Below are 17,857 nucleotides of genomic sequence, written 5' to 3'. Positions count from 1 at the left end.
TGCTTCTTTTTTCAACCAATTTTATATATTACCTGTATCAACAATATTCTCATACGTTTATCATAGGAAACGAAAAAAGTTAAATATTTATTGTATATTTTTGCGACGTTGATGGCGTTGCAGTTACGAATGAAACTGATGATCTTTGACAGTCATTTTGGCTCGAAAGGCTCCATTTGTGATCGTCTCAGGAAAGCCCTGCTCCTGAGCCACAATGGCGACAGTGACCTTGCCGTACAGCCTGCTATTTTTGTATATCCTTTTTAAGGCTTTACGGTACCGGTGAAAGCAGCATGACTGACAATGAACAGCGGCGGTAATAGAAATGCACATAACACATCGTTGTGTTAATGTTGATGAAGAGTAGTCGTCTGATTAGTAATACTTGGCGCTTCGACTTCCGTAACAGAACACAACTGCGCCAGTTTCATTGACGTTCGAGACAGGAGGTTTGCTGTGCCGCTCTTCTCCTTCAGTGCCTTAGCCGCGAATACTCCGTGAAATGCGACAGCGCATAGTTGTGTTATAAGAAGAGTGTTTCTTCATGTATATAACTCCATCTTTCGGACAACGCAGATAATACCTGTAGGCGTTCTTTTAGTTAGTAGTACAAGTGCAGAAAAAATTTGCGTACTTTTTCGACTGCCGAAATAGGCAAGCTTTTACCTTATAAGTGATGCGCCTCGCTTTGCACCGCTTCTGAAAAAAAGCAGCTTCTTCTTTTTAATAATCTGCCCACCTAAATTGACTTACTGCTACACCACAGATCATGACTGTTATTAAGCTGTCTACTCAGGCTTACTGCAAGATGTTACTTCATGCTGCCAAGTATCCCCATTGTGCGGTAAACGGGCTTTTGGTCGCCGAAAAGCTCAAGCGGAAAGAGGGCCAGCCGCTGATTTTTGTCGATTGTATCCCCTTATTTCACGGTACCTTGGCGCTTGCACCGATGCTAGAAGTAGCTCTGAGTCTGGTAAGTCATTGTAAGGTTTTATTTGTTAATATCTCCGAAGATGCAAACCAATAGTACTTAAATATGCTGTATGAGTTTATTGCGTGTTTAATGTCAAAAACGGGAGGGTATCTTATTTAAATTTACTTTACCACTGTGTTGCATTGTATACTTGTTGCAATGTGAGTAGTTCTGATAAGTTAGAACCTTTCTGAGCAATTTCTTTTCTGAGAAAATGTTCGCTAAAGTTAGTTGACTTTATCGATCATATTCCTAGTCAATGGAAGATAATATTTAGATTATTAGATTAGATAAAGTTCTTTAATCCCATGGGGAATTTCAGAATGCATACAACAGCAGAAACATAAAAAATTCAGGATACGTATTCACAGGACAAATAATGCAGCCAATCTGTCAATTAGTCAGTCAATAAGTAAATAAAAAATAAATCGTTATAGTTAAATCAGTGTACTGTATATTGTATTTCAAAATGGTATTTCAGAATTAATTTAACGAGTGCCAAGAGAGCACCTACTAGAGAGGAAGGGGGGTATATTTCAATGTGGCATCCAATTTTGCCACAATCCACTTTTCTGCAACACCTTCCAGTGTGTTAAGGGTTTGCCCGGCGTTGGAGGAGGCATTGTGTTTCTTTTCAGCTTAGATTTGGGAGACTGCAGCATAGAACACCACACTGGCTAGTATAGACTGATATAACATTTCCGGTAGCTGTACACATATCAAAAGACCTGAATCTCCTTAGTAAGTACAGTCAGACCATTCCAGTTTGTTGTTTATGTAAACCCCCAGGTATTTGTAGCTCTGCACCACTTCCACATCCTCCTCCTGCATGGTGACTGGTCACAGAGGGTCCTTGGCATGCCTTAAGTATACCACAAGCTCTTTTGTCTTACTGATGTTGAGTTGCAAGTTGTTGTCCCTGCACCACAAGATGAAGTCCTTCACAACCTTCTTGTACTTGTTTTCTTTATTAATGCAGTCTATGATGGATGAGTCATCTAAAAATTTCTGTAGATGGCAAGCGCTAGTATTGTGCTGAAAGTCTGTTATGTAGAGGGTGAACAGGAAGGGCGACCAGATAGTTCCCTGAGTCGCTCCAGTATTACACACCATATTTTCTGGCACACAGTCCACTCAGCCTCACAAACCTGGCTTGAATTACATGTCAGATAAGTGCCGAGTTTGTAGGTTGTCCTCAAGTCTTAGCTCAGGGTGTCAAACTCGGATTCTAGAGAGCTGCAGTGGCTGCAGGTTTTCATCCCAACCCCTATCTTAAGTACTACTGATAGTGAAACATAACTTTTTGTTTCAATTTTAATTTTTTTTAGCTAGCAGTCAAACAATAATGAGGCACCATGAGAGTCAATAAGTTACCTGCAAGCTTGATTCTGCGAAGGTCTAAGAAATGTTAATCTGCTATTTAAAGAGCTTCCCTATAAAGCCAAATTTCCCCATGGGGACAAAGAAATATCAATGTATTTATCAATCATGTCCCTTTGGTGGTGCCTTCTGGAAAAAAAAATCACCACTTTTGGAAATCAGTGCTCTCATTCTGCTAAAAAAGACAAGTCATGGTATTAAATAACATGTTTTATTAACAACAAGAGTTGGATTTTAATTAAGAAATTGGTAGAAGTATGTGGTCCCAACTTAGCTAGTCATGTTTGTTCGCTCAGCATCACATTTACGTTGGGCTGCTACTTAAGGCAAAAAGAAACAATTTTAAAGGTTTGAGTCTAAAAACCAAGTTAATTAAAATTAAATGAAAAAGAAGTATGTCCTGTTTCCCTTCCTTTCTATACAACAGGAGTCCAATATAATAGTGAAGTCCTGTGCTTGCCACTTATGGAAGTTCTCAGATGACTCCTCCATCACAGGCATTACTAGGCTTGTGGAAATCTTCATCTTGTGCATAGAGAACCACCTGCAGCTCAGCATCAGCAAGAGAAAAGAGTTGGTGTACGACTTCTGGAGTGCAAAAGAGCCTCTGAGACCAGTCACCTTGCAAGGGTAGGATGTGCAAGTGGTGCAGAGCTACAAGTACCTTGGGATTCACATAAACATCAACCTGAACTGGTCTGGCAACACAGTAGCATTGTATAGGAAAGGCCAGAGCAAATTGTACTTCATGAGAAGACTCGGCTCTTTGGATGGATTACTGGTCTGAAGTATCCAGTGTATTATCCTAGGGTGTGGTCTCCTGGGAAACAACTTGTGTTCAAACAAGGCAAAATTTCTGAACAAACTAACCGCAAAAGCCTGGACACACTGGAGGCTGTTGTGGAAAAGAAGATAGTGTCAAAATTGGATGCCATTGTGAAAAATACCCTCCAAGACGCATTCTGTTGGAGCACTTTTAGACATAGGCTCATTCCCCCACAGCTTACTAAAAAGTGCCTCTGGGGACCTTTTCTGCCCACAGCTATCAGGCAATTCAATGCTTCCTTCCGACATCCCTGACTTAATACTTAAGATCTTTAAATTAATTGTACTCATTTTGCTATTTCAGCACAATATACAGTATATTTAAATTTGAATTTTTAATGTGCAAATGTCCCACACATTTATCTGTTAAGGAATTTCTCTTGCTTTTTGCAAGGATATTCAATGTCTTGTCAAAATTGCTATCTTATAATTGTACCTAATTTGTTTCTTAGAAGTTTATATTTTTTTTTTATTTGTTTACCTTTTGTTAAGATTGCCTGCTTAGGATTCTCATTTCCTGTTGTAGCTGATCTTGACTGGAACATGGAGTTGTAGATTCAGCAAGCTCCTCAGTTGTTCAGTGGAGTTGTGCATTGCAGGCGGTGTGTGTTGTCATGTGTTCATTTACACTGCACTTCAGGAGGAACTCAAATAAACTTTGTTAATATAATGGCTAAAAAACAGGATGAAGTATACTCGTGCTAAAACCAAGAAGGTTTAAGGAATTGACTTGGATTGTTTAGTGAATTTGTATTCAGTTTTGGTCCTTTTTATTTGACAAACTGACTTCAGACACTCATAACTGACATTTCATTAACATGTTTGTGATGGTTTGCTGCCTGAACTTGAACAGCAAAATCGGTGACACACGTGCAAAGCCAAACAATGCTCAAGGAAAACTTTCATGAAAATCCGCTGTAGATATACCTTAGGTTAGGACTGCCACCTGTCTAACCCAGAAAAGAAAGAAATTTCAGCAAAGAATGAGAACTTTGCAGGAAATTCACCATTACTTTCTGTTAAGTTCTTTTTAAATGTCCTTTGGGTTCAGAAACAGTTTGCTGTAATCTCAAAGCAATTATAGTCACAAACATTCTTGAACTTGCTTATTCCAGTTCAGACGAGCAGAGAGCAAGGGCATAGTAGTGGGTACAATGCAGGGAAAGGACTTTGACAGGATACCATTCCCTTGCAGGTCACACATTCCCACTGGGACCATTTAATCAAACCTACAAGGTTTTGAGAATGTCTGAAGAAAACTGGAGTACCCAGAAGAAGAGCACAGACAAACCAGGAAAGCATGCAAGCACCAGGCAGTCAACTACTGGATTTAAACCTATTACTTTGGATCTGTAAAGTGGCAGTGCTGATCAGTGCATACTACTGTGCAACCAAAGCTAAAATTAAATTTATTAACTGCATAGCTCAAATTTCTTAAACAACAACAGTCACACAGCTTTATATCGACTGCTCAACTATCTTTAAGCTGCAGGAAAAATAGTTTAGTATGGGGGGGAGGCATTTTTCTCAGGATGTTCTTATTTCACATTCTGCAGATTTTAAATTTTTTTTTTGTATTACTCCGTGATGCATTTTTCCTTGGCAAGTCTGGCTTTTTGGTAAATATGAGTGGAAATGTCCACATGCAAAATTAACCTTAAATAAATAATTAGTTATTGTCCAGGCCTTCAAATGATAAACATCTACTAAAAAAATGTTTAACTGCTATAAATATTAGAAAGAATAATTTGTGACATTGAAAATGAGTGAAATATTAACATCAAAGTGCTCTATTAACAGTGGGGTTTTTAAAATAAAGTTTACCTAATCTAATTAGTAGAATAAGTGGGTGAAATGAAGACCCACAGTCATTGCGGCCCTCTGGGATCTGAGTTTGACTCTTCTTGTCACAGTGGGTTTTCCTCTTATATCCACAAAGATGTGCAAGCATAGTAATTTTTATCTAGAGAATTAACCAAGCAAGAATGACTGAGATTGTGTGTGTGTGTGTGTGTGTTTGTTCTGGTTTACAGACTAACACTGTAGTTTTTAGAAAACCCTTCCTCGTAAAGAAAGTTAATCTGTAATTGCTTGGGTGTTTATGAAGGACTGGATGCTGATTCTGTTCTTAGATTATGATGTGGGTTGCACACGTTTTATAGCTGCTGAATCATATATGTGCTTGATCCATATTTTTATTTCTATTCTGTGTTACTATCCCAGGATTTAATGTTACCAATTTGTGATTACCACATTTCTCTAAGGGCAGCATTACTACCTAACTGATCAGCATCCTGGGATGAATCCTAAACTCAGACCTGTCTGTGTGTAGTTTGTATATTATCCCCATATCTGCCTGGGTGTTTTTACTGGTACTTTTTCTTCCCATGTTACTACAGACGGACATGTTTTGGTAAATAGTCCCTTTGTTGGTGTGTGCTTAACTGTACCCTGAAACGGCCTGGCACCCCATCCAGGCTCTGTTCCAGCCTTCAGCCCACAGATGCTAGTATGTAATTTTCTTGTGTAAACTTGGGAATATTGTTACTTTTCTCAGAACATGTAAAATTATTTGCTTTAATATTAAATTTTGTATTCTAGATTGATACATGGTGCAAGGAAAACAAATATGTGATTGCTGGATATTACCAAGCAAATGAACGAGTAAAGGAGCATAGGTATGTGACATCTGAAGGCTTCTCATTTAGTAAACATTTTTAATTTTTCAGTTAATGTCTATGTATTCATAAATTATATTTATTTTTTTAATTGTAGACCAAATCAAGTTGCAGAGAGAGTAGCTGCTAGAATTACGGAAAATTTTAGTGAGGCAGCTCTGATAATGGTATGTAATTTATTTTTTCACCACTTATTTTAAGTGACATATGCTAGTGTTAACTCCAGTATGTGCTGTTGGGATGCAAACACTTAATTCAAGGATACTGGTCTTCGTTGATGGGGGTTAGTTAGGAGGAGGTGAAGGGGTGCTCCAAAAAATCTTCTAAAAGAAGACATTTCTTAAAACATATTTAAATAGATGTCTTGTCACACCAGTTCTAACTAACTAGACAATTTTTAAATATTCATTTTCTGAGGATATCATCAACATGTATGTGGACTTCTGAAAAACTGAAATACTGACCTCTTAATTCTTTTCAAAAATGTTTATTGATGTACATTATGATGAACATGCATACGTTTAACTGAGAGCATGTTGCCTGTTGGTTTACTTATTTGTATCTTATTAAGTGAAGAAATAACAAAGACTGTTTGAATATAAACATGCCAGTAAAGATTCTTAATGTTAATACAGTTTGTGAATAAGATGATGTGCCAAGGAAGTTTACTATTAATGGCAATAATTGGCTTCAAATTAAATCAGGTAGCTGAAGGTTTTTAATCCTGCTAATTTCTTAATGTTTAACTTTGGCACAGTAAATTTTTATAAATTCTGCTTGAGGCCTTAAATGGGTTCGGTCATGAGAACGTGATCTGGAAAATAACAGGAAGGTGGGTAGAGGTTGTCAAGAACAAATGGGATAATTTGAATTTGTTATTTGCATTAGGAAAATTTACCATTATGATTAATGTTTAATGTTGTAAATGTTTTACTGCACTTGCCAGTAAACTGGGGTCAATTGAAGAAAATATTAGAATCTTTAAATATAGAGTAATCTATTTTATGTCACATGCAAAGATGGAGGGAAGTGGCAAGCACTGATGACCTTTCTTCGCTTTATTTGAACAGTAATGACTTGTTTTTTTTCTTCTTTTCAGATGGACAATAGCAAGTTCTCCATGGATTGTTTAGAGCCTGCAGTTATCATCTTTGAGCACCATGATAATAAATGGAAATGCAGAGATACAAACATGTAAGTTTACTTTTTGTAATGTAGTAAAAATTTACAACTTATGATTTAAAGAAAATGTTTTTAAGAGGTAACATTACTTAGGGGGCATAATTATTTCAGTTGAACTTGAGATGTTTATTAGGATCATTTTATGATCTTGTAAAAGTGTTATTTAAATAGAATGTTATGCAACTTTTGGGCATCTTCATCTAAGTAACTGCAATTAGACAGATAAACTTGGAATTTAGTACTTCCTTAAAGCAGAAACATATTGAGAAATGTTTTTGATTACTTACAGGGTCTTTACACTCCACTGTCTCTATACCCAATCACAGGGGAAGGCATTCAAGTAGAGGTCTGCTTAGTATAGGTATAATCTCATTAACATGCCACACCATAATTTATCAGTGACGTTTTGGATAATGCGTGTTTTTTTTTTTTTTTTTTAACTACCAACACAAAAAGCAAATCACATGTTTAGTTAGACTGCTTAACAGCATGCCTTTTAAAACCAGATGTGATCAAAAGAATCCTGGAGCAACATGCTCTAGCTCAAGCCTCTGCTTAACATACTTTCTTGTGATACCATGGAAGGTGATACTTTAGGCTTTTTGCAGCTAAATGTATTAAGTCTGTAATACTTGTGGGCTGCCTTTTTTATTTTATACCTTTTCAATGGCTTTTCAGGATTTAATTTATATGTAAACTTTAAAACTCTTTCTTCTGCCTTCCTGTTTTTATAGATGAATGGTTGACTGTTTAAGGTAAAGGGGTTGTGTTTTCTTTTTTTAAGTCATGAACTGTTTTTTGGATAAGGTGTAAGACAACCTTTAAAATGTTGAAATCTGAAGTTAATCATAGGTCATACAGTTAAAACTACACTAAAATTTCAACGATGTTGAAAACACATTTTTTTCTTTATTATATCTTGGATGTAAGTATGTAGCTGACTTAAGTATCTAGGAAGAGGTTTAGGACAGGCAAATAAATAAATTACATTCGCCTTGCCATATTAAAAACAAATTCAAAGACAATGTCAAACGACTTTAAATTTAATATTAAAGGAAGAATATTTTGACTTTGTACTACAAATACCTGATGCTGAACTACTAAGAAGTCAGCCAAAGACAGGGACAGTCGTTTCCAGAAGTAAGATTTTTCAGATTTTTTTTATTGTTATTACTTTTCAGATACTGATAATAGGTAGAAATACCTTTTGCAGTTAACATAAAATACAGGACAAAATGAGTTTTATTATTAAAAGTCCAAAGAACTGTACATATGTAATAGTACTGGCATTACAGTTTACACGTAGCAGTTAAAATAAATCCACCATCTACAGTGGAACCTCGGTTCACGAACGTCTCGGTACACGTACAAATCGGTTTACAACCAAAAAGTTCGACAAACTTTTGCCTCGGTTCATGACCACACAATCGGTATATGAACAAGCCAGTTTCCCTTTCGGTTTGTACATGTTCAATCTCTCCCTGTGCATTTCCTGTGCAGCGAGTGAGCAAGAGAGAGAGAGAGAGCACGACACACACACACACACACACACAGGCGCTCCAGGCTCCCGAAAGAGAGAAAGAGAGAGAGAGAGAGAGACACACACACACACACACACACACACGAGAGAGAGAGACACACACACACGAGAGAGACACACACACACACGAGAGAGAGACACACACACACACACACACACACACACGAGAGACACACACACACGAGAGAGAGAGAGACACACACACACACGAGAGAGAGAGAGACACACACGCACACGAGAGAGAGAGACATACACATGAGAGACACGCACACACAGGCGCGAGAGAGAGACACACGCACACACGAAAGAGAGCGAGAGAGGGAGGACTGGATGCATAAGGTAGAGAAGACTTTTTTTTTTTTTCAGTTCTGTTTACAGCGATCGGTTCGTAGTGTGCATTGTTGCAATGTTACTTTTCTTGGTGGTTTATTAAATTACGGATTTTTCAAATGTTCATTTTTTCCCCCTGTGCTTAAAACTCATTATTAAAAAAAGCACTATAGCGTAAACTATTGCAGTGTTAGTTTTCTCTGTTGTTCAAGGTTTTCTCAGTGTTATTCAATGTTTTTACATTTAGTTTACTACTAGCAAAATAACCGCGCTTCGCTGCGGCGAAGTACTGCTTTAATATTTTAAATAATAAACTGAGGGAAAATGTACCAATAATTATTTGTTAAGGATCTCTTTGTATACCACGTTGTCAGTTCGCCCCTCCGGTTGTAATATGACCAAGCTGTGCGCTGAGCTTACTCTTGAGCATTCAACGTATAGTTGGCCATGTGAAAAGCAATCTTGCCTCAAATCAATGTCAACCTTTTGTAGGGCCTGTCCCTGAGACTTATTAATTGTGAAGCAGAGCCTTACTGGAAATTGGAGGTGTTTGAATTGAAATGGGAGATCAGAGGGTATAACGGGGATGCGAGGAATAAAACTCTCTCCCCTGAGCCACCGCCAGTAAAAATAGTTGCCTCAATTAGGTTCTTTTGCAAGCATGTGACCTGAAGTCTCGTGCCATTACAAAGTTTCGGTGGCTGTAAGTTTCTCAGTAACATTATTGGTGCCCCAACCTTCAAAATTAGATGATGCTCAGGAGTGCCTGGAGGATTCAGAGTGTGGACCGAGCTGCAGGCTATGAACGTATATATGTACGTAAGTAGGATTCAGTTAGCGTTGGGAACCCGCGTACCAAATTTCTTGAAGATGGGCCCATTAAGTAACAAAGACCGTTGGAAAGTTCAATATGGTGGCCGACAGTGGTGTCATACCACCAAAATAAGTACATACATCGGTTTCGGTTAGCGCAGGGAAGCCGCCTATAAAATTTTGTGAAGATGGGGCCATAAATAAGAAAGTTTAACATGGCGGACGTTGTCGACCGTTACGTGTAGAATTTCGAAATGAAACCTGCGTAACTTTTGTAAGTAAGCTGTAAGGAATGAGCCTGACGAATTTCAGCCTTCCACCTACACGGGAAGTTGGACAATTAGTAGTGAGTGAGTGAGTCAGTCAGTCAGTCAGTCAGTCAGTGAGGGCTTTGCCTTTTATTAGTATAGATAAGATATATATGTATATGTGTGTCTATGTATATATAATGTGTGTGTGTGTGTGTGTGTGTATGTATATATGTGTGTATATGTATTATATGTATATGTATATACTGTATATGTGTATGTGTATATATATATATATATATATATACTGCGGTGGGTTGGCACCCTGCCTGGGATTGGTTCCTGCCTTGTGCCCTTTGTTGGCTGGGATTGGCTCCAGCAGACCCCTGTGACTCTGTGTTCGGATTCAGCGGGTTGGATAATGGATGGATGTATATATGTATGTATGTGTATGTATGTACTGTATGTGTATATATACAGTATATATATATATGTGTATATATGTATGTATGTGTGTGTGAATCATATATATATATATATATATATATATATGCTTGGCAGCCAAGCGCTTTTTTTCCAACCTAGAAGACCTCTCTTGAGATCCGTTTAATCGCCTCGTCGATTGCATGTCTTCCAAGGTAGTTTCAATACCCATTTCCTGCACCGAGTCATCTCCCCTTTTATGAGTGACTGTGTTAGTGGCCGTACTTCGCACAGGTCTTTGAACACACTGAATACTTGTAACTGGTGTCGCCTGTCGGCTACTTTCGACAGGGAATGAGGGAATGGAAGCAATTGTCGAGTAACAAAAATTATTTGTAAGTGATTTCGCATTGAAGAAATAGTAAAAACTTGATCACTTGGGTCAATACCTAAAGAAATACACACAGCAAATGCAATTGAGAATACACCAGAATCTGTATGATTTTAATTGTTGCTGTGCGTCTTCATAAACTATGGGAGGTTTGTAAGGAAACAAAGCATGAAGGAAACGAAGCTGCTCTTCGGTGAGGTTGAATTTTTTATCAGCGTTTAAACTGTCATAGACATGAATTTCAGCACCATCATAATAGGTACACACCCAGTGAGTCACTCGTTCAGTAGCTGCAGAAGGTAATATTTGAATATGTTTTGCATTTTGTGGAATGGGCATTATAGGTATGTCAGGAGTCCACATTAGCAAAACCTCTTGAGGTTGGAAAATTGTATGCGCAGCTAAAATTTCGTTGAATTTGCTCATGTGATCTGTTGATAAATAATCATTATTTACCAACTCATTCATTGCAAAATCTGACAGTGGTAAGATCACTCCTTCCATAACACTAAACACAAACACTAAGTAGACACTAACATTAAAAAAATGGCAACACCGCCAGGAAGAACACTAAATGAGATAAAGTAAAAGTCTACTAAACTTCTTTATTATAACTGCTTTATTATAGCAGGTGAGGGGACGCTGGCGCACGCTTGTTGTTGCCGCTCCTCCCTGTTAACAACACTTTTTGCAAAATTCGCCTTAATTCTGCACTTTCTTACGCTCGTTTTATTTCGTTTATTGTACGTATAATTCGTGGATACAGCTGACTCGAATTGCATGGATTTGGCTTAATATTTACAGATTTTATGGACTCCACTTTACTGGGAACAGCTGAGTCTGTGGATCACGGGACAAGACCTACGAACATTTCCTTGTACCTGACGATCTAGCACCTCGGGATGACCTGTCTCCATGATTATATTCGCTATGCTGATCTGCTCCCGTTTCATCTTACAGTACCCCAAGACCGGGAACTGATCTGATGTTCATACTAACCTGGCTTATGGCTCCGGGGCGATCACGCCTGAAATTACCAAGCGTTACTGTTTATGGCTGTGTATTGGAACATCCAAATCCTGCTTCCTCCTGCTGCTTGCTATCGCCACTCACCTACGCTACCACACCCGCCTGTCCTACCGGCTGCGTTGTGCTGTGCTGCTTCTACACTGCTATCAGCTATTATTATTATTTATTAGTATTATTATTATTTAACACTAAAGTACAAAAACGAAGTAGAAAGTAACACTAAATCGCAACACCGCCGGGAACACCGGCACACTGCGTCTACTAAACACTAAGAAACACTAAAGGAAAAAATACTATTCAGTACGTACCGCGTCTACTAAACAGTAAATCAGTAAAGGAGAGAGGACGGCAAGACCGCGTCAGCTGCGGAGCTCAGCTCGGAGCGAAATGAAGTGAATGAAATGAGGTGAATGGGAGGGGAGATGATCATGTGACTCCAACACCCACCTTAACTCTCCATCCCTCCACAAACAGTCACACGGATCCCAACTCTCCTTTATTTTATATATATATATATATATATATATACACAGTGGTGTGAAAAACTATTTGCCCCCTTCCTGATTTCTTATTCTTTTGCATGTTTGTCACACAAAATGTTTCTGATCATCAAACACATTTAACCATTAGTCAAATATAACACAAGTAAACAGAAAATGCAGTTTTTAAATGATGGTTTTTATTATTTAGGGAGAAAAAAAATCCAAACCTACATGGCCCTGTGTGAAAAAGTAATTGCCCCCTTGTTAAAAAATAACCTAATTGTGATGTATCACACCTGAGTTCAATTTCCGTAGCCACCCCCAGGCCTGATTACTGCCACACCTGTTTCAATCAAGAAATCACTTAAATAGGAGCTGCCTGACACAGAGAAGTAGACCAAAAGCACCTCAAAAGCTAGACATCATGCCAAGATCCAAAGAAATTCAGGAACAAATGAGAACAGAAGTAATTGAGATCTATCAGTCTGGTAAAGGTTATAAAGCCATTTCTAAAGCATTGGGACTCCAGTGAACCACAGTGAGAGCCATTATCCACAAATGGCAAAAACATGGAACAGTGGTGAACCTTCCCAGGAGTGGCCGGCCGACCAAAATTACCCCAAGAGCGCAGAGACGACTCATCCGAGAGGTCACAAAAGACCCCAGGACAACGTCCGAGAGGGGACTGGGCGGTCTCGTGGCCTGGAACCCCTACAGATTTTATTTTTTTTTCTCCAGCCTTCTGGAGTTTTTTTTTTGTTTTTTCTGTCCACCCTGGCCATCGGACCTTACTCCTTTCTATGTTAATTAATGTTGTCTTATTTTAATTTCTTATTTTGTCTTTTATTTTTTCTTCATTATGTAAAGCACTTTGAGCTACTTTTTGTATGAAAATGTGCTATATAAATAAATGTTGTTGTTGTTGTCTAAAGAACTGCAGGCCTCACTTGCCTCAATTAAGGTCAGTGTTCACGACTCCACCATAAGAAAGAGACTGGGCAAAAACGGCCTGCATGGCAGATTTCCAAGACGCAAACCACTGTTAAGCAAAAAGAACATTAGGGCTCGTCTCAATTTTGCTAAGAAACATCTCAATGATTGCCAAGACTTTTTGGAAAATACCTTGTGGACTGATGAGACAAAAGTTGAACTTTTTGGAAGGCAAATGTCCCGTTACATCTGGCGTAAAAGGAACACAGCATTTCAGAAAAAGAACATCATACCAACAGTAAAATATGGTGGTGGTAGTGTGATGGTCTGGGGTTGTTTTGCTGCTTCAGGACCTGGAAGGCTTGCTGTGATAGATGGAACCATGAATTCTACTGTCTACCAAAAAATCTTGAAGGAGAATGTCCGGCCATCTGTTCGTCAACTCAAGCTGAAGCGATCTTGGGTGCTGCAACAGGACAATGACCCAAAACACACCAGCAAATCCACCTCTGAATGGCTGAAGAAAAACAAAATGAAGACTTTGGAGTGGCCTAGTCAAAGTCCTGACCTGAATCCAATTGAGATGCTATGGCATGACCTTAAAAAGGCGGTTCATGCTAGAAAACCCTCAAATAAAGCTGAATTACAACAATTTTGCAAAGATGAGTGGGCCAAAATTCCTCCAGAGCGCTGTAAAAAACTCATTGCAAGTTATCGCAAACGCTTGATTGCAGTTATTGCTGCTAAGGGTGGCCCAACCAGTTATTAGGTTCAGGGGGCAATTACTTTTTCACACAGGGCCATCTAGGTTTGGATTTTTTTTCTCCCTAAATAATAAAAACCACCATTTACAAACTGCATTTTGTGTTTACTTGTGTTATATTTGACTAATGGTTAAATGTGTTTGATGATCAGAAACATTTTGTGTGACAAACATGCAAAAGAATAAGAAATCAGGAAGGGGGCAAATAGTTTTTCACACCACTGTATAATATAGATTACGCTGTGCATTCTGTGGTATAATTAACTATATTTGTGCTTAAAAACTAAAAAAATATATATTTACATACAGTTCGTACGGTCTGAAACGGATTAATTGTATTTACATACAGTCCTATGGGGGGAAATTGCTTTGGTTCATGACCAGATCGGTTTACGACCAGAGTTTTGGAACGAATTATGGTTGTGAACTGAGGTTCCACTGTACTGTACTTGCAAATTCTGTCTGGTGTAGGATGTGTAAGGGACCTCTGTTTCACTTTCCAGCTGGGATACTGGATTCATAAAAGTCTAAATTAAGTAACTTTCAATTTCTCTGTTTTTAATTTTAATGTGGTTATAGACTACACACACTTGATGAAATAAACCAAGTAATACAATTTATTTGCAACATAGAGAAAATAGAAGATCGATATTTGCATGTGTGTGTGTTGTTGTAGGTGACTAGGGGCCCAGCTCGGCCAGGACACCAGCTCAATAAAAGGACCGTAACAGAGACCAGGCTCAGGGCATTATCTCCCCCGGAAAGCTACAGGGAAACCCCCTTGGATTGCTGTGGCAACACGGAGTTGGAATTTGCTGCAGCCCTATTTGTTTTCCATGGCAGCCACCTGGGGGAGCTGCAGAGCCCTACTTTGGGCTTCCACCATTCCCAGGAGTGATTCCAGAACTCCTTCACGAGCCACCTGGAATACTGCCGGGTGTAGCTTAAAAGAAGTCAGCAGACACTTCTGTGGGAGCCAGAGTCAGGAGGGAGAGAGACAAAGCTTTCCGGAGGAGGAATGGAGGACATGAGTGAGCCAAGGAGAAGAAAGAAAAGAAAGTACTATGTATTTGTACTTTATTGTACTGTGCTGCTGTGGGGAGCAAGGAAGAAGCGCTTTCCCACGGGAAATAAACATAATTGTTTGCTGAACTTGAGCCTGGTGTCTGTCTGTTTCAGGTTTGGGTGGCTGGTGTGCCATCTGAAGGTCACAGTGTGTGTTTGTGTGTGTGTGTGTGTGTGTGTGTGTGTATACAGTAATCCCTCCTCCATCGCGGGGGTTGCGTTCCAGAGCCACCCGCGAAATAAGAAAATCCGCGAAGTAGAAACCATATGTTTATATGGTTATTTTTATATTGTCATGCTTGGGTCACAGATTTGCGCAGAAACACAGGAGGTTGTAGAGAGACAGGAACGTTATTCAAACACTGCAAACAAACATTTGTCTCTTTTTCAAAAGTTTAAACTGTGCTCCATGACAAGACAGAGATGACAGTTCCGTCTCACAATTAAAAGAATGCAAACATATCTTTCTCTTCAAAGGAGTGCGCGTCAGGAGCAGATCATGTCAGAGAGACCGGCAGCTCACACCCCCTCCTTCAGGAGCAGAGAGAGAGAGAGAGAGAGAGAGAGAGAAAAACAAACAACCAAAAATCAATACGTGCCCTTCGTGTTTTTAAGTATGCGAAGCACCGTGCAGCATGTCGCTTAAAGGAAGCAGCAGCACAGAAGGGAGCAAAGTGAAGATAATCTTTCAGCATTTTTTGACGAGCGTCCCTATCGTCTAGGTGTGCAAACAGCCCCCCTGCTCAATCCCCCTACGTCAGGATCAGAGACAGTCAGCGCAAGAGAGAGAGAGAAAAGTAAGTTGGGTAGCTTCTCAGCCATCTGCCAATAGCGTCCCTTGTATGAAATCAACTGGGCAAACCAACTGAGGAAGCATGTACCAGAAATTAAAAGACCCATTGTCTGCAGAAATCCGTGAACCAGCAAAAAATCTGCGATATATATTTAAATATGCTTGCATATAAAATCCGCGATGGAGTGAAGCCGCAAAAGGCGAAGCGCGATATAGCGAGGGATTACTGTATATGTATATGTAGATATGTGTATATGTAGATATGTATATATATGTATATATGTTTATGTATATATATATGTTTACATAACCTCTTTAACACACTACTTCTCCGCTGCGAAGCGCGGGTATTTTGCTAGTATATATATATATATATATATATATATATATATATATATATATATATATATATATATATATATATATATATATATATAAGAAATCCTGTCCTGATAGTCTATGATACATGATTTTTCTCGGAAGATAATTTAAAGACCCGTGAGACGAAAGAGACCTGCCACGGTGCGTCTCACGGGAACATAGAACGAGAGTCTTGCAAGACACACCCTACTTACAAGCAATATCAAAAAAAAAAAACAAATCAGTAGTGTAAAGGCAGTCATGCAGCACACACAGCTCCAGGGCTCAGTGCATATAAAGTGTATAAGGTCAATACGGTAGAAATGAAATGAAACATCGACGATTAAACAAAGAAGAAAGAAAAGTGCTGAGAAAAGAGACTCAAATGCGTTGGCCAGAAAAAAGAGCAAAAAAGAATAATCGAGGTGCAAATTCAGAAAATAAGGAAAGTAATTATCAGCCCGGAACAAGAGGAATTGGAAAAAAAAAGCATGTCCAATCCGGCTCTTAAATAAATGACAGTGAGTAAAATGACAAAGTACAACTTCATAGAGATGTTTATAAACGTTGGCGATAAACACATGCAGAGCAGGTTAGAGATTATGAAACCAGGGAAATTAGAAAGGCTCAAAAAAAAAAAAAAAAAAAAAGTTGGCGCTATACACATGTGGAGAAAGTTAAAGGATATGAAAGTAGGAAAATTAGAAAATATAAAAAGTAAAGATCGCAGTAGCACAAACAAACTGCCTCATTTAACTATGCACCAGTCTAACTTTGGTTTTGCACAATAATTACTACACTATTGCACCTTAACACTTAATTCTACTTTATTCACATAATTGTACTTATTTATTATGTTCTACTAAACTGTTATCTTTCGATCTATGACTTTTTGTTAATCTAACTGATATTCTTCGAACTTTGCGCAGTTTTTGGATAAGCTGATCAGGATGCATTTCACTGCGTGTTGTCCTGTATAACTATGCATGTGACAAATAAAGAATCTTGAGAATTTCAAAAACGGAGTTTACTGCACATGCATTTATTGGTTACTTTGTTAATCTTTATATATAATCTTCATTTGGATCTTGATCTTTGTTTGCCCGCGAATGAATTAGAAGAAGAAGCACTAGATGGCAGTAGAGAGACTGCTAAAACATAGGCATTGCATTAAGAATCTCCTCCAGGCTTATACTACTGAAGACTGTAGTACTCCAGTCACACCTCAAAACACAGACATTCAAACTAAACAAATTGTTGTGCTTTAAATTAACTAATCTTTATATATAATCTTCATTTGGATCTTGATCTTTGTTTGTCCGCGAATTCCACGCATGCGTAGACCACCTTCCAGTTTAGTACGTTGTTGTTACTCACGGATGTCAACAATGTGCCGGAATAACGAAAGGGGTGGTGGACAGTGTTACGCTGGTTAGCTCCTGAGGCCTGGTCAGAGAATGAGATTGCCGAAGATAAAAGGTACGTGCCTACATAACATATGAATGAAAGAAAGACAGTGGGTAAAATGAATGACAACGTAACAGCACGTTCCGGAATTTATTATTATTACGTTGTAGCCGGAGAGTGCTCCGCATCTCACAGTTGTACCGTGGCTTGCTCACATGTCAGTGAAGTGATCCCTATTTATGCTT

General features: G+C 38.7%; 1 protein-coding gene across 1 annotated transcript in view; it reads left to right on the top strand.

The window, feature by feature from the left end:
• The first annotated feature begins 72 nt into the window (after window positions 1–72).
• The window catches only part of emc8 (ER membrane protein complex subunit 8), a 21,332-nt gene continuing 3,547 nt past the window's right edge, over window positions 73–17,857 (top strand). The window contains exons 1-4 of the mRNA XM_028809835.2: window positions 73–973; window positions 5,780–5,856; window positions 5,954–6,023; window positions 6,956–7,050. Coding sequence (XP_028665668.1) covers window positions 770–973; window positions 5,780–5,856; window positions 5,954–6,023; window positions 6,956–7,050 — 446 coding nt within the window. The 5' untranslated portion in view covers window positions 73–769. The remainder of the gene's footprint in view (window positions 974–5,779; window positions 5,857–5,953; window positions 6,024–6,955; window positions 7,051–17,857) is intronic.

The sequence above is a fragment of the Erpetoichthys calabaricus genome, chromosome 9, assembly GCF_900747795.2.
Source record: "Erpetoichthys calabaricus chromosome 9, fErpCal1.3, whole genome shotgun sequence".
Lineage (NCBI taxonomy): Eukaryota > Metazoa > Chordata > Cladistia > Polypteriformes > Polypteridae > Erpetoichthys > Erpetoichthys calabaricus.
This window is presented reverse-complemented; position numbering and strand designations above follow the sequence as displayed.